General features: G+C 40.6%; 1 protein-coding gene across 18 annotated transcripts in view; it reads right to left on the bottom strand.

Annotated features, from left to right (window-relative positions):
- Positions 1-26,120, bottom strand: part of tanc2 (tetratricopeptide repeat, ankyrin repeat and coiled-coil containing 2) — a 438,455-nt gene that overhangs the window by 30,693 nt on the left and 381,642 nt on the right. For all 18 annotated transcript variants that reach the window (XM_033035116.1, XM_033035119.1, XM_033035120.1 and 15 more), the window contains 7 exons: positions 25,869-26,105; positions 24,820-25,005; positions 23,568-23,661; positions 14,866-14,999; positions 10,698-10,821; positions 8,686-8,861; positions 3,421-3,553 (listed from right to left, as the gene is read on the bottom strand). In XM_033035116.1, coding sequence (XP_032891007.1) covers positions 3,421-3,553; positions 8,686-8,861; positions 10,698-10,821; positions 14,866-14,999; positions 23,568-23,661; positions 24,820-25,005; positions 25,869-26,105 — 1,084 coding nt within the window. The remainder of the gene's footprint in view (positions 1-3,420; positions 3,554-8,685; positions 8,862-10,697; positions 10,822-14,865; positions 15,000-23,567; positions 23,662-24,819; positions 25,006-25,868; positions 26,106-26,120) is intronic.

Raw genomic sequence — 26,120 nt, 5'->3', positions numbered from 1 at the left:
GCTTCAAGAAATGTCTCCCTGTTAAAGGAAATGCATGATATGGTTTAAGTGTGCAAAACTTCTTGCACGCAGCTTCAAGCAAGGTATGGAGGAAGAACTGATGAGACTATAATTTTCCAGCTGCATTAAATAGATTGGTTGACTTTAATGTGGAACACTTGTGGATCTTTATCAGCAATCAGAAAGTATAAGGATGCAACATCAATATTAAGACTAAACACTAATAGCTATAATTTAACTGTGTTTCTGAAAAAAAGCTGTAGAAGCATTAATATATCACTCCAGACTTTTTACATTTCTAACAGAGTTTAAGTTCTTTCATAAACCATTAAGAACGAAGACTGTCGGCCACTCAATTGGCCCTGCCCAAACAGGGTCCAAATTCTGTTTGAGTGACTGAGAACCAAAATATAAAGAGTAATTAAGAAAACATGATACCGTCACCTGCAGACACAAGTGACAAAGTGGTGACTTTGTACAGCTAAGCAAGACATAAAGGGAAATAGAAAAATGTAACTGTAAGCACAGTTCCAAACTAAACCTCATTTGCAAGATAAGGTAGTATTTTGGAGAACAGACATCCAGGAGCTCTTCTTCAGACAGAAAATAATTCTTATCTGGAATGTACTTTTGGAAGAGTGGCTGAAAGCAAACTTTCCAAAATTATTCCAAAAGACAGATTCGGCTGTGAAGACACTATAGAAAGGTGGACTGTATAGCCTCCTTTTCCTGAAATTGTACTTATGTCTTTTGTGTCCTTTTTCAGTCTTATTAAAGTCTGAATCAGGCACTGGAAATACATAATTTTCTTTTTAATCATCTGTAGAGTTTAAATCATCAATTCATATCAACCTTGGTAATAAGGAAAGTTCAGAAATAGGAAAACTCAATACAACAGAAAAATTACAAGTATTAGCTCAGATGGACGTATTAGCTTAGATGAATGTGTGTGAAATAATGTTTTATATCTTGAGACATCAAAAAGACAAAACTTTGCGTATTCTTTTGAGGATCAATTCTGCATTCTCTTGCAAACATTGTTAAAGATGATTGAGGAGTGTTCCATCAGCAAGATTTAATTACAATAGCATTCCCTGCCCATGACAAAATGGTAGAAAGATCAAGCTTTTATTATTTGGATCCTTATCATGAACTCATTATCCAAAGTGCTGCACATCCATTGAACTACTCTCTGAAGTATCGTGATAGTTGTTTTGAAGATGTTTGAGACGAAGCCTTCCGTAGCAAGTGTTGTTGCAGGATTTTTTTTGCAATAGTGGTTTTCTGCAAATACTGACATATTCCTGGCAATCACTACCCTATCTTGCAAAACATCATGTCAGGTACTTAAAGGAAAACAGTGCCATCATTGCAGAAAATGTTTTTATTAGTATACAGCAACAGAGAAATTGTGTTAGTGAGTCAACAAATACAGAAACATACAGAAAGCCGATGACAGAGGAATAGCAATCTGACGACCTTGAGGATTATGCATTCTGTGGGAGTGTCACCTGATTTTCATCCACATTTACAGCATAGCGTAAAGTATCAGATGAGACTATATCAAAGGAGATCATCATAAGATCAGAAAGAGGTGTCCAGGCCACATGCAGCAAACCCTACATTTGGATAATCAGTATTCAAGACCATAGGATTCCACTTCTACTTCTGATTGTGTTACTTTGTTATTTATATTTTTCAATTTTATGCACCCTGGGGTTGGAAAAGTGTATTGTCATGCACTGTTGTCACGGTGCCAATTAAACCTCGAATCCCAATGAAAATCTAATGGTACCAACAAGTTAATGGGAAAATGGAAATTGTTGACAAATTTGCTATTGGATTTAAAGTTCATGCTTGTCCCTTGAGGCTGCAAACAAGCATGTTAGTGAGTGCATGAAGCTTGGACTCTCTTGCTCTGGAATAGCAGCACGGTGTTGTGAAAAGACCAAAGCACAGATCAATGTCACTACGATATAAGTTCAGGCTAATAAACAAAGATGAAACAAATTGGGATGTGTTATCATTTCCAGAATCGTGTTTCCTTAGATTTTCTTCCTTCTAATAACAGAATTAATTCACAATGAAGTAAAACATTGTTGGGGTTTCAAGATACTACAGTCAGCCAAAATTAATAATTTTTGTCACATTTCTTTTTAAGTTTCACTTATTGTAGTTGAGTTGTAATAAATATCACTAAATGTTTAAAGTTAAATATATTTTCTTCCGATTGAAAATCGAACAACATGAAAAATAATCTGCATCCTTATTAACTTTCATCTGTTTGGACAATACCAAATATAGTGCTTAAAAGAACTAAAGTTTTAGTTGTGTGATATCTGCTAAATTCATGCAATTCTAAAACTGCCATGATTTGGTTTTACTTCCTGATTCCACCATTTTCTCTAGCTTTTAGAGGTAGGCAATACATTTATACTGTTTCCACCAAAATGTAACTGAAAGAACAATGAGAAAAGTCTTCTTTGGAAATGGAACATTTGTGACACAAATCCAAAATTTTCACCCAGACCAAACATGAGCTGGCACGCTGCATTTGGATGTTCTTTCTCTTATCCTCTCTTGGTAACTTCCAACTGCTCAATCAAATTTTTTTCAAATTACTATTTACATGGAATTGCATTATGATTTCTCATTGAGATGCCTTTATGCATCTCGTAGAAAGATTTTCATCCATTGGTGGTGAATAGATGGGAAAAAATATTATATATCTCAAAGGAATTACTTAAAAATTAGAATGTTGGATATGTATATATGCTGTATTGTTTTCCAGCAGAGATTTCCAATGTTTCCAAACAGCAGAGGTTCATTGGACTCCACTGTGATAAATTAATGAATGTCTTTTGTAGCCACATGCTTTCTAAATAGATATTGATCCAGTAATCCCAGTTATATTAATCTATACATTAGATTATCTGATGTTCCTATTTCGGACGTAATCCATTTTCCTAGTTTTAACCTCACAAATGTAATTCCCTTTCGAACCATCTGGAATATCAGAATCCAACTACCTTCATGTTTAGCAGTATTGAATACAGTGACTTCAAGGTCAATGCATTGCACACTGTAGTAAGCTGTGTGAAATCAAAGTTTAATTTAGTGCTGAAGATATTAGGTTCACAGGTTACTGCAAATCTGACAACAAAGGCTAGACACATCATTTCCATATTAATGTTCCCAACATAGAAACGTAATCCATGAATAGTAAAGTGATGGTGTTTGAATGTATGGTTTTCTTTTAAATACAAGCAGTCACTCTCATACAAAAGTGAACATAAATTCACTTTGTACTTCAAAAGAGAATGTCAAATCTAGCCCCCTGCTTCAATGAAAAGCATATCTACTCCAAACAGTCTAATGACACTCACTGCAAGGAGGAGGGACTGTCTCTAAAAGGCCTACCTATCTTGGCTCCTTTCTTCAGAAGGGTGACCACCACTGCTGTATTGCGGCACCCCACTGCTCTGTCCAGAGGTCTCATTCCGCTGTAGTCCACGTGTTCAATCATTGCTCCATGATCCACAAGGTATTGCACCTGTCAACAAGTTTAACAAATACAAATATCAAAGGATTAAATATTTTAGTGATCATAACTTATCAGTATGATTGAGAATAGCAGAAATATTGTTTGACAGACAATTCAGTATAGGGAAAAATATATTATTGCCTAGAAATGGAATTGGATAATATTTTATTTACTATTGCCTTGTTGGAAATTGACTTTACCTGGAGTGAAATGAGATTATGACCATCTCCAGGTCATTTTCCATCAGTCTGGAAATTCTGCCAGCATCCCCAGATAAATTTCATACGAGGATCGAATGTGATCTCCTTGTCAGAAATCAATGCATGATGGCATTTTCTGTTGAAAGTTCCTTGGAGCATCCGTGGGGAAAATTAGACCAAAGTGTCCAGGCTACAACCAGTGAGAAACACTCCCTGATAGGTAGGTTTTAATCGAGCAACACCAGATTAGGACTGCCTGACAAATCTTATACTTATCTTTCATCCTTCATATGCTCCCCTTTCTTACATAAAAACATAGAAAAATGGGTGCAGGAGTAGGCCATTCGGCCCTTCGAGCCAGCACCGCCATTCAACATGATCATGGCTGATCATCCAAAATCAGTGCCCCGTTCCTGAGTTTTCCCCATATCCCTTGACTCCTTTAACCCTAAGAGCTAAATCTAACTCTCTTTTGAAAATATCCAGTGAGTTGGCCACCACTATCTTCTGTGGCAGAGAATTCCACAGATTCACAACTCTCTGAGTGAAGACGTTTTTCCTCGTCTCAGTCCTAAATGGCCTACCCCTTATTCTTAAACTGTGACCCTTGGTTCTGGACTTCCCCAACATCAGGAACATTTTTCCTGCATCTAGCCTGTCCAATCCTTTAAGAATTTTATGTTTCTATGAGATCCCTTCTCATCCTTCTAAATTCCAGTGAATACAAGCCCAGTCGACCCATTCTTTCATCATATATCAGTCCCGCCATCCCGGGAATTAATCTGGTGAACCTAAAATGCACACCCTCAATAGCAATAATGGCCTTCTTCAAATTAGGAGACCAAAATTGCACACAATACTCCAGGTGTGGGCTCACCGGGGCCTTGTGCAGCTGCAGTAGGACCTCCATGTTCCTAAACTCAAATCCTCTCGCAATGAAGGCCAATATGCCATTAGTGTTCTTCACTGCCTGCAGTACCTGCATGCTTAGTTTCAGTGACTGATGTACAAGCACACCCAGGTCTCGTTGCACCTCCCCTTTTCCAAATCTGACACCATTCAGATAATAATCTGCCTTTCTGTTCTTGCCATCAAAGTGGATAACCTCATATTTATTCACATTATACTGCATCTGCCATGCATCTGCCCACTCACCCAACCTATTCAAGTCACCCTGCAGCCTCATAGCATTGTTTCTGGATCTAGATTTTGTCTAAATCGTTAATATATATTGTAAATAACTGGGGTCCCAGCACCGAGCCTTGTGACACCCCACTAGTCACTGCCTGCCATTCTGAAAAGGACCCGTTAATTCCTACTCTTTGCTTCCTTTCTGCCAACCAGTTCTCTATCCATGTCAATACCCTACCCCCAATACCATGTGCTCTAATTTTGCACACTAATCTCTTGTGTGGGACCTTGTCAAAGGCTTTTTGAAAGCTCAGATACACCATATCCACTGGCCCTCCGTTACATCCTCAAAATATTTCAGAAAATTAGTCAAGCATGATTTCCCCTTCATAAATCCATGCTGACTTTGACTGATCCTGTCACTGCTTTCCAAATGCGGTGTTATAACATCTTTAACAATCGACTCAAGCATCTTCCCCACTATCGATGTCAGGTTAACTGGTCTATAATTCCACGTTTTCTCTCTCCCTCCTTTCTTAAAAAGTGGGGTTACATTGGCTACCCTCCAGTCCACAGCAACTGATCCAGAGTCGAGAGAACATTGGAAAATGATCACCAATGCATCCCACAATTTCTAGGGCCACTGTTTTCTCCACTCACCGAGATTGAGACAATGATCCTTTGAAGTTCACAACCTCCTGCACAACTGACTCTCCCGGAAACCAGATGCCCTCATCATCTGATAGACTTCATCCCCCAACAACTTTGATCATCAAGAGCCAATGCTCAACTCACCAACACTCCAAACCTACATCTCCACATTAAGGTGAGAGGGGAAAGATTTAAGAGGAACTTGAGGGATAACCTTATTCACACAAAGCAGGGTGGGTATCAGAATCGAGCTGGCAGCGGAAGTGGTAAAAGCAGGTACACTAACAACATTTAAAAGAGAGAGAGAGAGAGAGAGAGAGAGAGAGAGAGAGAGAGAGAGAGAGAGAGACAAGGAACTACAGATACCGGAATCTTGACCAAAACACAAAGTGCTGGAGTAGCTCAGCAGGTCAGGCAGCATTTGTGGAGGGAATAAACAAGGTGACGTTTTGGGTGATGATCCTTCTTAAGACTCTTTGGTCAGGACCTTCTTTGGACCCATCCTCAGGAGTCCAAAGAAAGGTCCCGACCCAAAACAGTGCCTACCCATTCCCTCCACAGTTACTGCCTGACCTGCTCAGCTACTCCAGCACTCTGCTTTTGCTCAACATTTAAAAGACATTTGGATAGGCACATGTATGGAAAATATTTAGAGGGACATGGGTCAAATGGGACCAACGTAGATCTTGGCATCTTGGTTGACATGGACGAGTTGGGCTGAAGGCCTATTTCTACATTGTATGATTATGTGACTTCATGACCTATCTAATCAATGCATGCTAACAACTAAATGAAGGTGACATTGCCATTCCCACTGGATTTGCCCTGACCTTCTCTACTGATTCCATCTGCCAGGTCCCAACCTTTTAGTCTTTTTGCAGACTCTTTCTCCTGGTTGACGTGCATTGTGCAGACGTCCTCCCTGCCTCTAACACTCCACGCAGACCCTTCCTTTCCTATTCCTAATGCCTTGTTTATCAGACCATAGCCCTCTCCCTTATTTCTTTCTTAGAATTCATTGTGGGGATAGTCTATTGGACATTATTGTCAGCACTGCACTGTAATGATGATCAAGGTATATAACACTAAAACTAAAGACCATAGGTTTCAGATAAGGGGCAAGCGATTATAAGGGATCTGCGAATGAACCTATTCGCACAGAGGATGTTTGTAATCTGGAAAGCACTACTCGAGTGGATGGTGGAGTTACATTCTCTCACAACATTTAAGAAATACTTAGATGGACACTTGAATTGGCAAGATATAGAGGGCTACAGACCCAAATCGCAGCACGGTGGCACAGCGGTAGATTTTCTGCTTTACAGCGCTAGAGACCCGGGTTCCATCCTGACTGTGTGTGCTGTCTGTATGGAGTTTCTACGTTCTCTCCATGGCCGTATGGGTTTTCTCCGGGTGCTCCAGTTTCCTCCCACACTCCAAAGACGTACAAGATTATAGGTTACTATGGCTTTGGTAAAAATGATAAAATGTCCCTTGTGTGCAGGATAGTGTTAGTGTATGGGTATTACTGGTCGGCGCGGACGGTGGGCTGAAGGGCCGGTTTCTGCGCTGTATCTCTAAACTAAACTAAAGTGCTGCTTAACAGGATTAGAATCGACGGTTACTTGATAGACAGCATGGGTATAATGGCACAGAGATCCTGTTTCTGTGTTGTATTGCACTGTGATTCGACATCTTTCATCATCTTGCAGTCTCAATGATTTTTTTCCAGTAACGCACAGGAATGAAAAAAGGAATAACGAAACAATGACAATGTGACAACAGTAAAAATGAAGGAACAAGAAGTGAAAAAAAATCAACAAAACAAGTATATACAGGAGATGGAGTGAGAGGCATTACTCAACCACATTTGAAATGTCTGCAAGATCAAAAGGTTGTCAGGATTACAGTATCCAACTCAGTGACTAAATAATTAAATGTTAGTTTTCTGAGCATTTTGATTCTCTACCAGAAATTCTGGAAAAAAATCTAAATATCCTTCAAGTAAACATTGTATTTTGAATAAATCACCATTAAGAGTAGAATTATCTCATCATTCTTTTGACATGAAGCTTTTTAATCTCCATATTAAATATTGCTTAAATTAATGTTAAACCTAAAGTATATAAGGTCACAAGCCTGCACTGTGCAAGCATAACACTGTCCATTCAACTGAATGGATGAAATTGGCTGCCAGGAGCAAGATAGGCAGTATATTTTGTATTCAGTTAAATTAGTTTCATGTTTTAAAACAGTCTTTATGTGACATAAATATAATTTTTATAACATGTCGTGCCAAAAACAACAAAAGAGATTTGATGGGCCCACTAACAGTGATGATAGTCTTTCTGAAAACGGGTCCTGACCCGAAACGTCACCTATCCATTTTCTCCAGAGATACTGCCCGACCCGCAGGCTTATGTGTGTTTGTGTGTGTGCGTGTGTGTGCGTGCGCGTGTGGGTGTGTGCGTGCGCTTATGCGTGCGTGTGTGTGTGCGTGTGTGGGTGTGTATGCGTGTGTGTGGGTGTGTATGCGTGTGTGTGTGCGCGCGCGTGTGTGTGTGTGTGTGTGTGTGTGTGTGTGTGTGTGTGTGTGTGTGTGTGTGAGTGTGTGTGTGGTGGGGGCGGGGGGGGGGGCACTCCATTTTCATATCAGTCAAGGAGCTGGTGAAAAGTATTTACCTTTCATGACCCAGTTCACAGCTAATCCATGTCAGGGTGCACAAATACATTGCCCCACCTACATGTCTAACTATAGGTGTTTTTATATGGTCAAACAATGTATCGGCTTTTACGAAAGATACACAAAATGCTGGAGTAACTCAGCGGGTCAGGCAGCATCTCTGGAGAAAATGGATAGGTGATGTTCGGGTCGGGACCCTTCTTCAGACATTATCAGTTTTTACAGTTTTGACCCATCTGTTAATTTAAAGCAGATTATTTGGTTTTCAAATCTGAGAGAAACAAACCAAAAATGAATCTAATGAAAAAATCTGACCAGATTTAGGTTTTCAATATCCCTTCCTTTGATTCAAGCACAGCTGTTTAAATAGGGAATGTGAAGTGATATTCCAGGACGCCAAACATAAACAATAGTGAGCAACTGTTGATATTTTCAAGTCAACAGTGTTAAAATACTTTTGTATACAAGATACTTACAACATCTGCATCACCATAAAATGCAGCAAGATCAAGAGGTGTCCGTCCATTTTTATCTGCATGATCTGTTGCAGCACCTCTTTCTACTAAGGACTGAACTACAGGCAAGTGTCCCTTCAGACATGCCCAGCTGAGGGCAGTCAATCCCTCCTTATCCATTAGTGAAAGTGCTGCTCCTATAGAACACAGAACATACAATGTGAAATGAATGAGACAAGTGAGTCTTCATTATCACATATTTTTAAATACATTCCAGAACCTTTGTATAACCTCAGATTGAGAAATGACCAATGTTATCTGGAATCTAATCCCGTATTCCACCAAACAATTAACTAAATTTTTTTTCTGAAATGTCTAAACTCCGTTGATGAGGTTTTGATTTTCAGCTCATTTTTAAAACAATTTGATGACAGCATCCATTTACCTGTCTTGTCTCTTTGAACAAAGGAATGTCTATAACTAATGCCCCTCTAATGCAACAAGCCATGACATTTCTTGTGATGACAAATATTAATATATTTTATGATCTGTTATGGGTTTCAGAAAGTTCATAGAAAGTTGTTCTTGCTCCTATACTTTGCACAATAATAGTATTTCAATGTTTGCCTTCTCTCCATTTACATTGTCCAGTTGATGAGGTGAATGCAATTTGGGTTGCAGGGTTATCTAATTTCCTGTCATACCTATAATATAGGGCTTATCTGGAACACTTCCAGCAGTATTTGCATTTAAATATGTCAGGACATTCATTTTTAAATTGCCTCATACATAATTATGGCACATCTATTAATTTCTTCATTTCAGCCGTGCATAAAAATAGGCAGAGGAATGTAATTCAAATATTTTGATCCATTAACCACATATGCTTTTCTCAAAGTTGTCTGTTGAGGCAAAGGAAGAACAATATATTCCAGATGAGGAACAGGACACAGATGAAAAATTGGAGGAGCCCAGGACAGATCCTTTAGGGGCATTTGGCTACGTAGATTTTATCCAATAATAAATTCAGTGATGTTTACTGCAACAGGAAATCAAAAGCATTTACTTAATTTCATGAACATCTTCGTCTTACTTGATTTGATAGAATCATTACACGTGACATTAACAGAGCAAACAGCTCTACAGTAAAGGCATAAACTGCCTCCTGATGTGAGTAGGCAATTCAGAGTCTTGGGGCAATGGCTTTCTCAATGTCATACTCTGAAATACATATTGAACACAGATGATGTGTAATGAGTTACATGGCAGTGGTTGGATCAAGTGCGTCTAGTGATGTCATCTACTGGAAGGGAATTGATACCCCCAATTATTACCTCATAACCTCAATTCTTACATTTATAACAAAATGTACATTAATTGGTAATATTTATTACTGTGGTTCTTTTAAAATTACTGTGTTGATTTAAAAGTATTGTTTCCATGGGTTGTTGGAGAAAGGAGATCATAAAGCATAAAGAGTCATGGCTAAATGTGACATGCTGAAGCAATTTAATGCTGAGATCACGGATATTCTCAAGTATATCACAGATATGGAAAAAAGGCATATGGATCGGAGTAGTGGCATATATCAGCCATGATCTCAGAAACACCACTACGTATTTTTATGTCTGGCCTTACAAGGACAGAATAACCTTGTAGGCAAGACTGTGCTTAGTGTTAGAAAGTACACATTCAGGAGAGAAAATATTGGTGGGACAGGAAGTGGTGATGTGCACATTCCATTATTTTTGCTCATTTAATCCCATTTAAATTGGAGCAAAAACTTTATATTTTGCCCATTTTGCCGCAGCTGGGCAAGATGATCTTAAATATACCTGTTGTTTGTAAAGCTGCAGTAAGTAAAACATTCATTGTTCTAGTTGATATCTAGTACATATGACAAATTAATACTTTTGAGTCTCTATCTACAACTTGACATTTATGATTAATAGACTTTCATATCAATGCTATTTTAAACATTTGAATAATTATGAAATGAATGATATTTTCAATGATTTCTCTATAAAACTAACCTTGAGCAAGCAAGAATTCCACTGTGTCCAGATGCCCTTCAGATGCTGCCATCATTAGTGGGGTCCTACCCTGCTTATCGGCCATGTTTGAATCCGCACCGTGAGTTAATAGCAAATCCACTATCTGAAAACACAAATAACATTGAACTATTACAAAGCAGTTTGTAATGTAGTATATTTTTGTGATAGAAATTCTCGTAAATCAGCAAGAGTAGAGAAAGATAACCTGCAGCAGCAACATCTGCTAATATAGCACCTTATGTAGAAAAAATCATCTTAAGGGGCTTCATGGCAATGTTATCACACAAAATATTTGGACAACAGGTGTAGATTTGAAGGAATGTGTTATAGGATGAAAAAGAAGTAGAAAGGTGGAGAAGAATAGGAAGGGAATTTTAGATCTTGGCAGCTGTAGGTAAAATATAAAAGGTAGACACTGAGCACTGGAGATGCCTTAGAGGGTTATAACGCTACAGAAGATCATTGAGCTAGGGAGGTTGATGCTTTCAAAAGAAAAAAAAAAATCAGCGTTTTCAATTAATTTGGGCCTGGATTGGTTGGTATTACTACAGGGAGAGGTTGGACTGTCTTGGATTGTTTTCTCTGGAACTCCAGAGATTGCAGGGAGACATGATAGAAGTATATAAAATTACAAGAGGCACAGAAAGGGTGGATAGTCAGAACCTCTTTCCCAGGATGAAAAAAGTCATATACGACAGGGCATAGCCTTAAGGTGAGAGGGGTGAAGTTTAAAGGGGATGCATGGGGCATGTTTTTCTTACACAGAGGCTGACAAGAGCCTGGAACGCCCCTGCCAAGGATGATGGTTGAGTCATATATGGTCGTGGCATTTAAGAGACTTTTGGATAGGCTTATCTATACGCGGGGAATGGAGGGATATGGATTATGTGTAAGCGGATAAGAGTTAATCTTGGCATCATGTTCGGCATAGACATTGTGGGGCAAAGGCTTGATCTTGTGCTCCATTGTTCTAAGTACAATAATTCATTTTCCAGCATCTGGGCAAGGCTGGTAAGGCCATCATTTATTGACCATCACGCTTGAGAAGGTTGTATGGAAGAAATTTCTTGACCTGCTCCAGTCATTTTAGTGTCAGGTAAAGGCGCTGTTGGGTAGTGAACTTCAGAATCCACCCAGTGAAGGAACAACAATATACTTCCATCTGTGTAACATGGATAAGAACCAGCAGGTGTTCTCATGCATCTGTGAACCTTGTCCTTCTTGGTAGAGATCACAGTTTTGGTAAGTTCTGTCAGGGCCGAATGGTGCATTTTCCAGATGGTACATGCCACAACCATTCTGCATGAATGCTGGAGGGAATGAAAGTTCGGTAGCTGATGAAGTGTTCATTAAGCAGGCCTGTTCACAGCATTGTAGTTTCACTCATCCAGAGTATTCTATCACACCTTTGATTTGTCGATGGTGGAACCATTCTGAAATATCAGGACATGAGTCACTGTCACAGAACACCCTACTTCTGATCTCCCCTTGTAGCCATGGTGTCATGTGGCCAGTCCGGTGGAATGTGCGGTCAATGGTGGCCATCAGGATGTTGATGGTGAGGGATTGAGAAATAATAATTCCACTGAAGATCAAAGATATGAGGCTAGAGTTTCCCTTTTAGGAGATTGTCACCGTATAACTACATAATTATGGTGTTATACTTATCAGCACATGACTGAACATTGTTTAGACCTTGCTGTATGTAAAGGGGCTGTCCCACTTGGGCAACCTAATCCGCGAGTTAAGAAGAGTGTCTTCAACCTTCAAGCTTGAGGGCACTCGCCTGGAAAGCCTTGAGCTGGATCGACCGTCCGCGTTGAAACCGCGAGCTGGATCGACCGACCGTACACACACACACACATTGCAAAGGCGGGGGCCAGGGAAAGCGGGGGAGCCGCCGTCTGCGCAATAAAAAGGAAGGTAAACGACTGCTACAGTGTATGGTAAGTCATTTAGAGAGTGCGGAGGGGGAGGGGGGAGAGAAGGGGAGAGAGGGGGAGAGAGAAGGAGTGGAGACACTTTTAAGAAGTATAATAAAGTTTAGCGGGCATTTTACCTACTGGTAAGTAAGTAAGTAAGTTTTATTTATATAGCACGTTTTAAGTCAACTCGCATTGACACCAAAGTGCTTTACATAAATTAAATAATAAGTTCCATTACAAACCATAGAAAAAGGTTAAAAAAAAATGAATAAAATGGACACAACACATTATAGAGTTCAACACAACCGTCCCCCCACAGCAGAATCAAAACATTTCCACTGTGGGGAAAGGCTCCAGAAAGTTAAGTCCTCTTCCTCTGTGAAACACCCGAGGTCGGGGCCCATTTGTGGCCGTGCAGCCAGTCCGATGATTTTCAGGGCCCTCTTGCCGTGAAGATGGAACTTCGGCGTCGGGTGAAACATTCCTCAGCGGCTTGGAAAAGTCTGGAGCGACTGCCTCCTTCCTGGAGACCGGGGCACTCGTAGTCCTCAGGCCGCGCCGGTTGGAGCTCCGACCCTGGTGAACTCGATCCCTGGCTCTGCGGCGCTCCAAATCCAGCGCTGCCCGCGGCCGGACACCCGCAGCCCCAGCTCCGCGATGTTGGAATCGACGGCCACAACGCTCCGGAGCCCACCGCACGGCGACCCGGCAAGGCATCGCCCGCTCCATGTTGGTATCCCAGCGCTGCGCCACCGCCGCCGAAGCTGTAGTCCCGGCCGGTCCCGACAGGAAACGCCGCTCCATTCTCGATTGTAGGCCGCGAGGACGGGGCGAAGAAGCAGCTTGGAGGGATGCTGCCTCTCCGACCAGGTAGGTGACTAAGAAATAAAGTTTCCCCCTTCCCCACCCCCACCCCCCACATAGAAGACCTCCACTAACATTTTTTAACAGGACTTAGAATAAAATAAAATTTAAAAAAAGGTGTAGAGACGGACTGCGGGCAGGCTGCCATACACAGACGGCGCCACTCCCGCACATCCGCCATCTTTATTGGTAACATTGGTAGGTCTTCTTTGGTCCTGAGAACTCCAATGAGCCAATCAAAATGCCCGGTCAGTGAAGGAGATTGCCTATGGCTGCCCTCGACTGCCTGTAACTAAATAGCGACCCCACTCCACTGCACTACGAGTTAAAAAGAACCATGCCGACCAAACTTTACTCGCGGAAAATTTTTCAACATGCTGAAAATTTTTCCGTCACCTAGATGAGGCCACGAGTATTCGGGAACTTCCCTCGAGCATGAAGGAGAGTTCCAGTGACCTCATATGACCTCCTAGGACCACGTGTTGACCATGCTGCGAGTTTGAAGGTCGAAGACACTCTTCTAAACTCGCAGATTAGGTCGTCCAAGTGGGACAGCCTCTTTAGAGTTCTGGCCTGAGGAACACCTGTAGTGATGCCCTGGACTAGAATAATTCACATCCAATGGCCACAGTCATCTTCTTTTATGAAATAATTCATACTGCTGGAGTGTTTTCCCATTGTTGCCAACTGGTCATAGCTTCCTGATGCACACTTGATCAAATGTTACCTTGATAACATGGATAGTAACTCTCAATTTTCCTTGGGAATTCTGCTCTTTGGGCCTTATTTGGGCCTGGAGACACATGCTCCTGGTGAAACAAGTGCCATTTGATAGCACTGTGCATGATTATTTCCATCATTTTGTTGTTGATTGAGTCATCACTGCTGGGCATTAATCCAGGTATTTCTCACCCAAATGCACTATGGCAGTACCTTCACCAGAGGATCTCTGGCAGTTCCAAACAGTGTCTCATTACCACCTATTCAAAGGCAATTTAAGGATGCTTGCATTGACTGGATCTCAAAATATGTTTTTAAAAAATCACTGAAATGCAGCATGCAGATTAGAGTTGGACAGGACCTGAATAAATGCATCACGTTTGGATTGGATACCAGAAAAAATTCCAAGTGCTACCTTGTGATCAGGTCTGCGCAGACCACTAATGACAATGTAAAATTGAAAGTGACCCAGCTAATACTCATGGTACCGCAAAAGAAAATGGTGAAATGTAAGGCGAACCAATACTGGTGATATTCTGGTTAAGAGGTGGGAAGACTGGAGCAGTTGGATGACACAGAAATATTGAAATACATGGAGGTATGTAATACCTTTGTAGCAGCACGGCAATTCAGCTCACCTGCCAGTGTCCTTGTCTCACTGCACTGAACAACGGGACAATCCCTCGCCTGTTAGACTGCGACACTGCTGCTCCTTGTTCCAAAAGCAGTCTGCACACTTCAAGCTTTCCACGTCCAGCTGCAGCAGTCAGTGCTGAGAATGTACAAACACATCAGTTCAGAAGGGCATGAGTATTTTGAAAAGAAAGTCCATTGATTTCAACAAGTCCACCCCATCTATTTTATATTATTCAAATCAGATATGCTTCAGTGAGCTTTCAGAACCCACTCGTTTTTCCGGTTTCAAAGCACTGCTCTCTAACGGATTCCTAATTTTGGTGACTAGGCAACTGCTTTGCCGAACACTTGCCCTCTGTCCACCAGGACCAGTTGGACTTTTCGTTTGTTGGGCTCTTCAATTTCCCTTCACATTCCCATGACATCCTGCCTATCCTCAGCTTTCTCCTCTGTAAAAATAGCACCTTACATTCTGTTTGGATAGACTATAATCCTACGGCATGTACAATGAATTCTCCAGTTTAAGGTAAACTCATGCCCCCCCCCCCCCCCTCCTCTGAGCTACCCAGTTTTCCCTATCTCCCAACTGCACAGAGCCCTCCTCTTCCTTTTCCATCTGCTCAGCACCCACACCTCCATACTCCGAGTCCCCCAGTTTTCATCCCCCCCATTCCCTATACCATCCCTCCCTCTGGTTCTATTTTTCACCCCCACTTTCTTTTCCTCTCAGATTCCACCCATTAGATCCCTTTGTCTTCTCTACTTATCACCTCCAGCCTTGGTTACTATCTTCACTCTTCTCTCCCCCACCTGACATCTACTAAGTAACCCCTCTTCCTATTACAGCCAATCTATCACTTACTCCTATTCCATCCCTTCACCACACTTCTTTCTACCAGCTAACTCCATTTTACTCTATCAGTCTTTGGAACAGTTGTGATCTGAAATGCTGCCTGTCCATTTCCCTTCACATATGCAGCCTGACCCGCTGAGTTCCTCCCGCAGTCTATCTTTTGCTCCAGATTCCAGCATTGGCGGTCTCTTGTGTCTCCTATTTTTGGAAAATGTTTTATCTGGCATCCTGCCTCTTGAAACTTGAAACCATTATTGAAGTAAAACAAAGTCTGACTGCATTAAGTTTTAGAATTGCCTTCACAATCTGAGCCCAATTTACTTAACCTTCATTCCTGACACACCAAGCAAACTACATTGTGTAAATAAATACCTTTCAAGAAAAAAAATCTTACTCACAAGTGTAAGACCAGAACAATGCACATTATTCCACTGGCTAACAGCCGTTTGAAATCATTGAATTTATTAAATAGAAAGCATTGCAAAAGTGAAATTACAGAGCTAACCACAGAGCTAGGTTATTTTATGTTTCAGTTATCTTCAATATATTGCTTATAATTCTAAACATTTTTTTTCAAAATTACCAAGAAATTAAAGTGGTACCCCTAGTTGAGAGAATTGGAGAGGACAGTATATTGGGCTTGTCTTCTTCAGAGAAGAGGTTACTCTTCTGTATATAGTGGTAAAGAACACATTACCGATAATGGGCAGAATAAGATAACAATAAGAGCTACTTAAAAATGGGAAAGAAATGTTAATCAACCGTTCTCAGTTTTTCTATTGTTATTACAACGTTTAACCATAATTCCTAAAAGAGCTAGACTTATCATGAGGAAGTCAGGTCTGCCTAATCTGTTTCATAGATCTGGCATGTTCTGCAGTAGAGATGGACATGCAGGAAGGAAAGAAGGAGAATGAGACTGGGTAGGTAGTAGAACCTTTTGCGAACAATGACTACAATTCAAAAAGCTTGATGTAGGTATGTTGCAAAACGTACCTGAAGCGTCGCTGAAAATCTGTCCCAGCCCATGTGCGCGATTTTGGCACCGTTTAGAGGGGGGCGGGTTTAAAACGCGATTTTCCCTAGGCTGTTCAAATCGAGGTTTTTCAGCCTAGTTAATTATTAACGAAAAATCGTTGGAAGATTCCCTCGCTTGAGCTATTATTAGTTTTAAGGGCTTTATTTAATTGTTATAGTAGGTTAAAAATTAACCTCTAAACCCCCGACCGCCGACAACGGGCCAGATCTCATACAGGGGAAAACGGAAGGTAGGCTGTTTATTTTTACGTTAAAAAGGGCTTCTTAAGATCCCTTTATACAAAGTTTAATGTTGCGAGTAGCTACTTTTGGGCCCATTATATCCCGCAGTATTTTTCTGGGCATTTGAAGCACAAATCTACCGCAATGTGAACGTTCTAAACCAGCGCGTTCACAGGATCCCACTAGAAAGCTGATTTAAATGGACTTTAATTTACAGCAATTAAACACTAAATTCCTTCCATTTAGCCTATAAATTAATGTAAATGAGATTTAAAAATCATGTTTTATTGTGAATTGTTTGTGAATATTATTTGGACACTTAGGCTATTTAAAAATGTTAATCATTTATTAAGAAATGGATGGATGTTTAGATCTAGTAATTGAAGTTTGGAATTAGCTACAATTAGGTAACTAACTAATTATATGCTTTAATTTCAGGTCATCCAAGTAAGATTATTTTATATTTGTTTCAGAATGCTTCAATCTATGATAACTGAAAATTTCATTCAGTTCTCTTAATTTTTAAGAACTTTATGGGCTTTTGACTGTCCACGATCACAGCTTTTTTGTTATGTCCATAGAAAATCAATAGGGAACAAGATGCTAATTTCCGGGTATGAAAATGGTCATAACTTTTTAAATATTTGAGATATGAAAGTGAATTAGGTGTCAAATTAAACTTATTTTTATGCTTATGGGATAAATTGCAGACTTGATTTTTAAAATCTCAAAATTTTGTAACATTGCTACTTGATGGTAGACTACAGTAAGCTATGTAAAAGGACACAGTTGGGCCTAAATTTAAGGTCTTAAATTGGGGGACGATTGACTTAAAAAATAGAAGACATGACTTGACAAGGGTAGAAAGGGAGCAACTGTTAGAAATCAAACTAACATCCAATAAATGGGAGGCGTTAAAAAGTGAAATAGTAGATGTTGCGAGAGAGGGTGTCTAAAACTAGAGGATACAGGTTTAAGAAGTAAAGATGGTAAGATTAGGCAACCAAAGGAAGTTGAGGGTTTGTTCTGGAAAAAGGAAGCGGATGTCAGGTACAGGTAATCAGTTCAGAAGGGCATGAAAATTTTGAAAGATAAATTCCATTGAATTCAACAAGCCCACCCTATCCAGTGATGTCTATGAGGTTTTTACAGACAAAAAGGAGACAGGAAATGTCTCTTTTACAAATATATTTGAAGAGAATAGTGGTGAAAGAATGGATTTCATCAGCAACCAATAAGGTCTTTATGTGAAACCGGGGGACAAGATTGGTGCCCTGAATGAATAGTTCATGTTAGTATTCACCAGGGAGAAGGATAAAGAGGGGAGTCTAAAATTAGAGGGCACAGGTTTAAAGTGAGAAGGGAACATTTCAGGGAATTCTGAGGGGCAAATGTTTCACTTTGGGTGATGGGTATATGGATCAAGCTGCTTGGGGTGGTGGTAGAGCCTGGTGTAATTATAGCAATGAAAAAGCAGTTGGGCAGGTACATGTACAGGAATGAATAGAGGTACATTTGCCAAATGCAAAATGGGATTAGTATAGGCAGGCAAACACGGTTGGCATGTAGAAGATTGGCCAAAGAACCTGTTTCCATGCTGTCCGACACTTAAGTAAGCAAAGTATGTAGAAATGTAATCATTTTACTCGAGAGGAATACCAAAGAAGAAAAGAACATGAAACCATATGAATTTACCAATGTACAATTTAAATCAAATTAAATCAATTATGCAATAGAAAATCCAAGCAAAATTACTCTGGAATTCAAGATCATATGTTGAGGCAAAGATGTTGATGCATTTAAAGACATTAAATAAATGCAGAAGGAAAGAACATGAAGGTATGCTGAAAGATGAATGAAGGGTCCAAGTTCATGTGGAGCCTAAACGTCATCACATACTGAATTCCCAAGTAGTTTATTTCTCTTTCATACATGTTATGGAACTCAGTAATATGTAACTGTTTAATACAAAATTCTCCTAAGCTGTTCTACATTAATAAAGATCCTCAGCAGAGAAGTGATCTCAGATTCCATTTATTTCCCGATGACACCTCAGGTAACGGCTGCAGATGGAACCAACAAATGTCACTTTTGAAATAGAAAATAAAAGTGTTTTATTAGTGATCCCTGATGGCCTTATGACAAATGGCCTCCTGCTGGAGTGCGGAAATTTCGCTGCGGTGCCACATTTGGTCATTCTTTATCTTCTCAAGTGTAATTATTTTAAAACTTGCTAATTTCTGATATCTGCAAATTATTAATCCCCTTTTAAATATTTTATATATCTCATTTTTATATTTATGTATGCTTGAAAATGAACTCATACTGACAATACTGGTGAATTCTACACTGTTGGGAGAAAATTGTGTGTGACTGAATAATTTTCTTTGGAACATTAGTTTGACTGCTGGATCAATGACATTCATTTGGGGGCACTGTGGAGATGTCTCAGAAATTATTATCAAGACAGCCTTTAGAAAAATCCATGTATACAATAAATTATTGGGTTTGTTTCTATGTTTGAAACTTAGTGTTGTCAGCTCCTATTAAATCGAGAAAATTAAACTCAGGCTTCCAAAAATACCCTTACTGGTTATAAACACTTGACAAACATAATCAAAACAAAAACAAGATTAATTACAAACACTCAAAAGTCATGATTTTATGTTTTTTTACATGGAATCTAAAGAAACAGTCATAATTAAAAGAGAAATGCTCTTTTTGAGGTTTTTAAACAGCAGTGACAGATTACAAAGCCAAGAGCACTGGTAAGAACAGTTGCTCTCCATGGTGAGGTGAATGAAAGGAGTTGGAGACTGGGTACATAGGGTGACATAAGGCAGATGCAGATTATTAAACTTAAGAACCTAGTTAAAGTAATTCCAATTAAGCTTCCAAGTGAATGTGTCAGGGCTCAGAAACAGGCACAAATCTTCTGCCTTGCACTAACATAGAGTGTGGTAAAACTGCCGATTATACAGAAAAGCATTCCCTGTTATTGGTGTTGAAACCACTGGAAAGAAGTGATCTCACACTCTAAATACAGTATGGTGGCCTGAAGCCAATGTTTAAACTTGAAGCATACAGTTTAAAAGGTTCTCAAATGGCTGGCTAACTGCTCTGAAGTTACTCGTACTTTGAAACAGATTTCTATTCATATGTGAAAGTTTCCAATTCTATAAATCATTCTGGCAGTTGGAGATGAGTGAATAGAACTCTGGACACAGTTTCAGTAAACATGCTTAAGCTCGCAATTTCCTTGGATCCTTCTAAGAAATATTTGCAAAACTGGGTTACTTCAACCAGTGTAAAATAAGAGTCGTTAAAGCACAAGTCAAGTTATTGCCTTGCCTTGCTATATTGCAACTTAAGTTTTCCAGAAACAACAATCTGGTTATCCAATGGATGTTAACTTTTTTTGCTACATCTGGTTATTTATGGCTTTTTAGATTAACTCATTCATGTCAAAATCTTTTATTTCTGTGTAGGACTACTTCCTACTGATTATAGTTTGAATAATAATAATCACCAATTTTTTTTCCCCAATTAGGAGTCTTTTCATTGTATTATAATTGCACAAAAGAGTAACTGGGTAGAATGCTGATTTGCAAAATTCAAGGATAAAAATGGTTCCATTTTATTCAGACTTTCCATTGTTCCAGAGCCTTCAGTCTCTAGTAAAAAATCAACAGTGCAAAGAAAATTTAGCTTTTGAACCAGAACTCAATTCATACAATTGTCCAAGCTTTCAATAATTTCCAATTTGGATTTGTTGTGAATATACATTGTAAAGACGAGTGGAAACGCACTAACATAGAAACATAGAAACATAGAAATTAGGTACAGGAGTAGGCCATTCGGCCCTTCGAGCCTGCACCGCCATTCAATATGATCATGGCTGATCATCCAACTCAGTATCCCGTACCTGCCTTCTCTCCATACCCTCTGATCCCCTTAGCCACAAGGGCCACATCTAACTCCCTCTTAAATATAGCCAATGAACTGGCCTCGACTACCCTCTGTGGCAGAGTTCCAGAGATTCACCACTCTCTGTGTGAAAAAAGTTCTTCTCATCTCGGTTTTAAAGGATTTCCCCCTTATCCTTAAGCTGTGACCCCTTGTCCTGGACTTCCCCAACATCGGGAGCAATCTTCCTGCATCTAGCCTGTCCAACCCCTTAAGAATTTTATAAGTTTCTATAAGATCCCCTCTCAATCTCCTAAATTCTAGAGAGTATAAACCAAGTCTATCCAGTCTTTCTTCATAAGACAGTCCTGACATCCCAGGAATCAGTCTGGTGAACCTTCTCTGCACTCCCTCTAGGGCAATAATGTCCTTCCTCAGCAGTCTTCACTACTGTTTTATTACTAATCACACACATTACTATTCATACACATTCCTGCCCTAGCAGTCCGTGGTCTGTCACCGGAGCTAGAGAGCGATCTGGAGGTAGGGAGGTTACAATTATACTGGTGATATGGGGAGTGGTTAGTAGTGGTGAGGTCACTGTGTTAAAGGAACATGCACTAGTCTACATCCTTCCCCTTGGAAACAAAGCAGTACAGCAGTGACAGGGCGACCACGACTCATACGCTACAAGCAGTTAAACACACACACAGTCAGGCAACAGTTAAACAAATTCCCCGTAACGTACAGGCGGCTTGACCAACCGCCCGGAGCGGGTACGCAACCCGCCCTCCCCCTCCTCCGCAGGAACAGCAGGAGCAGGAGCAGGAGCAGGAGCAGGAGCAGGAGCAGGAGCGGGAGCAGGAGCAGGAGCAGGAGCAGGAGCAGGAGCGGGCGAACGAGCCGGAGAACGGGCAGGAGAGGGAAGGTGCGGAGACCAGGGAGGGGAAGCTGGCACAGGGCCGGGCACGCGAACAGGCGAGGGCGGGTTGGCAGCAGGGGAGCGGGGCACATAGAGCTGAGAGGACAGAGTTCGGGGCATGCGAGGAGCGGCAGGCAGAGAGGAAGAAATCGGGGGGGCGAAAGGGGCAACAGGAGGCGGAGCGGGCTCATTGACCAGCCGCAAATGCTGGCGGGACCGGCGATAGATGGTACCCTCGTGGTCAACGAGGTAAGACCGCGGTGAGCCGGCAGAGCCGACGACAACCGCCAGACGGTAGTGGCCGGAGGGGGACTGCATCCGGACGACCTGACCAGGGAACAGACGCGGAAGGGGACGGCAGGACTTGTCGTGGGGGCGTTTTTGTATATCTTGCTTTTGGGCAATGCGCTCCCGGACGGCATCAGGGCGGAGGACAGAAGGCACCAGGGACCGCTGGGACACAGGAATCGGAGGGCGCGTGGTGCGGGACATGAGCCGCTGAGCAGGCGAGCCCAGGGCAGGGTCACGGGAGATGTTGCGGAGGTTGAGGAGGGCCAGGTAAAAGTCCGTCCGGGAAAGTCTGCAGTGCTCCAGCAGCTCCTTGGCACTGCGGACGGCGCGCTCAGCAAGGCCGTTGCTCTGCGGGTACTCGGGGCTGCTGGTGAAGTGACGAAAGTTCCTGGTGGTATGGGGAGTGGTTAGTAGTGGTGAGGTCACTGTGTTAAAGGAACATGCACTAGTCTACATCCTTCCCCTTGGAAACAAAGCAGTACAGCAGTGACAGGGCGACCACGACTCATACGCTACAAGCAGTTAAACACACACACACACACACACAGTCAGGCAACAGTTAAACAAAAAAAGTCTGTCTAAAAGATATCGTGGAATAGTTTTTGGAACTTAAATCAACATGGTGGTTTGACTTCAATTGCTCACTGCAATGGTATTAATATTTTTAACTTTGGTTATCAAAAATTACAGCATGATCTTTATCGGTTGGGCTGAAGAATAATAAATGGAGTTTAATGTAGATAAATGCGAGGTGTTGCATTTTGGGAAGTCAACTAATTGTAAAGTAAAACACTGACGTTACTATGATTGCTATCTGATTGAGCCAAGTAGCAAGACATAAATAAAAATAAAATATATTTGATTTAATCAGACGGATCAATTTAGACAGGGAAGGACTGTTGTATACACAGAGCACAATATAGCCAGTGCTTTGAAAACTGTGTGAGCCAAATTATATATTGGTGATATCTTCACGTTGGCATCTTTAGACCCATTTGATCAGTGGATGATGGGTTAATAATAATTACTAACCCTTCAAACTGAAGATTAATATCAGCATTAATTTTCAGGATGTTTAGAAAAATTCCAAGTGTACAAGGGTAGCCCTTTACAGAGAACAGATTCAGGCCAAATTTCAACCTTGGCCAAATCTTGACCCAGTCTCAGTTTCTTATTGAACATCAATAGAGACCCTGCCCATTGCATTCAATAGCACTGTTAGGACAAGTTGTTGTGAATTCAGTTGCAGAGGTAAGTTTATTGTGTGAAGCAAGACACAAAGTACTGAAGCAACCCTTTGAAAGAAGGGTCCCAATCTGAAATGTCCCTATCTATGTTCTCCAGAGATGCTGCCTGACCTGCTGAGTTGCTCCAGTAAATCAGCATCTGCAATTTCTTCTGTCTTTAGGTTTATCATAAGCTCCATCAATATACAAGCTATGATTTCCATCAATATTTTTGTTGTTACATACCTGTTTCTCCCCAAAGGGTATCAAAACTGTTAATCTGAGCTCGTTCCACTTCTTCTTCATCTTTTTCTGGCAGATCCAATAAATAAGAGACAATCTGAAATGAAGTTCAAAAGAATATTAAAAGAATGAGATCGATTTGTTTCTGACTTTTGTGGGTCATATTTTGCATTATGTAATAAAAGGGTTTGCAGATAAAAGATTTTCTGTGCTAACCTCCATCAAGGTGTTTTGGTTCACCTATGATTTGTGCCACAAAGCAGAAAAGCACCAAAATCTCAGCTCTGGGCAACTTAAGACTGCAACATTTCAGTACTTGGCAGAAGCAGACCAAAATTCACCCGTTCAAATTGAGTTTCAAGAAATCCCATAAGATTCTTGGCTAAAATACATCAGGGAAAGATGCCTCAAATATATCTTTCCAAAATGCAACTTTGCGTATCATTCCAAAATCCCATCTAGGGCAGTGATGGACAGAAGATACTTTTGTGTAGAACAAAATGAGATTGCAGTTTCAAACTTTCAACCTGTCCATAGAATCATTAATGAAAGAGACCAATTATCCAATTGGACTAGACCTTTGGTAAAACTTACCAATTAGAACTATTTTAGAGTTCCTCCCCATTACTATTTTTCCCCTTGCTTCAAGAATTCTTCTTATTTCTTTTTGAAAATGATTTACAAATGTTCTTCCATCGTTAGATGTTGTTGAAGCTGTACTCCTCAAGCAGATTGTTGATTGCTTCAGATTCCAGCATCTGCAGTCTCGTGTTTCTAAAATGAAACCTTTTGGTTTCGTGTTAATATCTATTTCATTGGTGATATGTTCTCTCTTTCCCTCACATAGAAATGTTTTAAATCTTCTCATATCATCTATCTTTGTTCAATAAATGCTTTGCCTACCAAATTGATTCAAGTCCACATGGATCAGGTCCTGTTTAAACATATTAAATTGAGCCTTACTGCAGTTAAATACTTATATACTGATCATTTTTATGATATTTTTGCAGCCCGCTTTTTTCAAGATCACACACAGAAGGATCAAATTCCAAATAATATATTGTTGAACATTCATAACTCAACAAATGTTAAATGCTCTGCGAGGTCCATTGGAAAGATGATCTATGGTATCTTTCTTGCTCTGTGAAATTATATTGTTACACCCAGCACTTGCACAAAATACAATTAGATTCCTAGTTTCTATGGGATTATAAATCATAAAACAATTTCAATATTCATCATACACATTACGCACCTCAGTATATCCCATGCTTGCTGCAGCTATAAGTGCCTGTTGAACTGCTTGACTCTTTTTAAACACACCCTGCTGTTGCCCTGCCAGTGTCCAGTCGGCCTGGATCAGAAACTTAACAATTTCCAAGTGGCCACGCAGCGCTGCATGGACTAAGGCGCACTGCCCATTCTTATCCAAGTGGTCCACCTTTGGAAAAGAGGAAAATATTAGCGTGACAAGGAACCTCGGTTCACTTCCATCAAAGTAAAGCATTAGGAAGATTTAATTGAAGATTAGTATTTCCTACAGAATAAAAGCTTCATTAGTTTCATCCCAGACATCTTCGACTCGATGTAGATTAAAATCATTTACTGCGGACCTAAATACTCTGACTCAGCAATTGGTCTAGAATTAGCTTCAATCACTATAGTGCAAGGAACACAGTTTAATGGAAAAGAGAAAAAAACAGTGCAGGGGGGTTTTACTTAAATCAATGAACATGATTTTTTAATTTACATGACAAAGTAGATCAACTGATTGAATTCATTCAGTAGAAAGTTAAAAAAAATAGAAAACTGTAGCAGTAATGGTCATCTTCAGTATAAATTGTCATAACCATATAACAATTACAGCACGGAAACAGGCTATCTCGGCCCTTCTAGTCCGTGCCGAACACGTATTCTCCCCTAGTCCCATCTACCTGCACTCAGACCATAACCCTCCATTCCTTTCCCATCCATATAACTATCCAATTTATTTTTAAATGATAAAATCGAACCTGCCTCCACCACCTTCACTGGAAGCTCATTCCACACAGCTACCACTCTCTGAGTAAAGAAGTTCCCCCTCATGTTACCCCTAAACTTCTGTCCCTTAATTCTCAAATCATGTCCTCTTGTTTGAATCTTCCCTACTCTCAGTGGGAAAAGCTTATCCACGTCAACTGTGTCTATCCCTCTCATCATTTTAAAGACCTCTATCAAGTCCCCCCTTAACCTTCTGCGTTCCAAAGAATAAAGACCTAACTTGTTCAACAAATCAAACTTTTGTATATAATATTGAGGACTTACCTTTGCATGCTTTTTGGACAGTAGATGAACAACAGTGAGGTGGCCAGAAGCAGCTGCATATCCCAAAGGAATCAGTCCACTCTCTGAGCAGGCATCCACATTCGCTCCAAACTCTAGCAGGAGTGCAACCATGTCCGAGTTACCAAGGTGGGCCTGAACGCAGAGTATCGGGGCGTTGTTCAATACTTCAGTCCGGTAATTCACATTGGCACCACCCAAAATAAGCAAACGACTCACCTATTTATTGATAAG

Source organism: Amblyraja radiata, chromosome 16 (assembly GCF_010909765.2).
Source record: "Amblyraja radiata isolate CabotCenter1 chromosome 16, sAmbRad1.1.pri, whole genome shotgun sequence".
Classification (NCBI taxonomy): domain Eukaryota; kingdom Metazoa; phylum Chordata; class Chondrichthyes; order Rajiformes; family Rajidae; genus Amblyraja; species Amblyraja radiata.
Note: the sequence above shows the minus strand (reverse complement) of the source record. Positions and strands in the feature narration are given on the sequence as shown.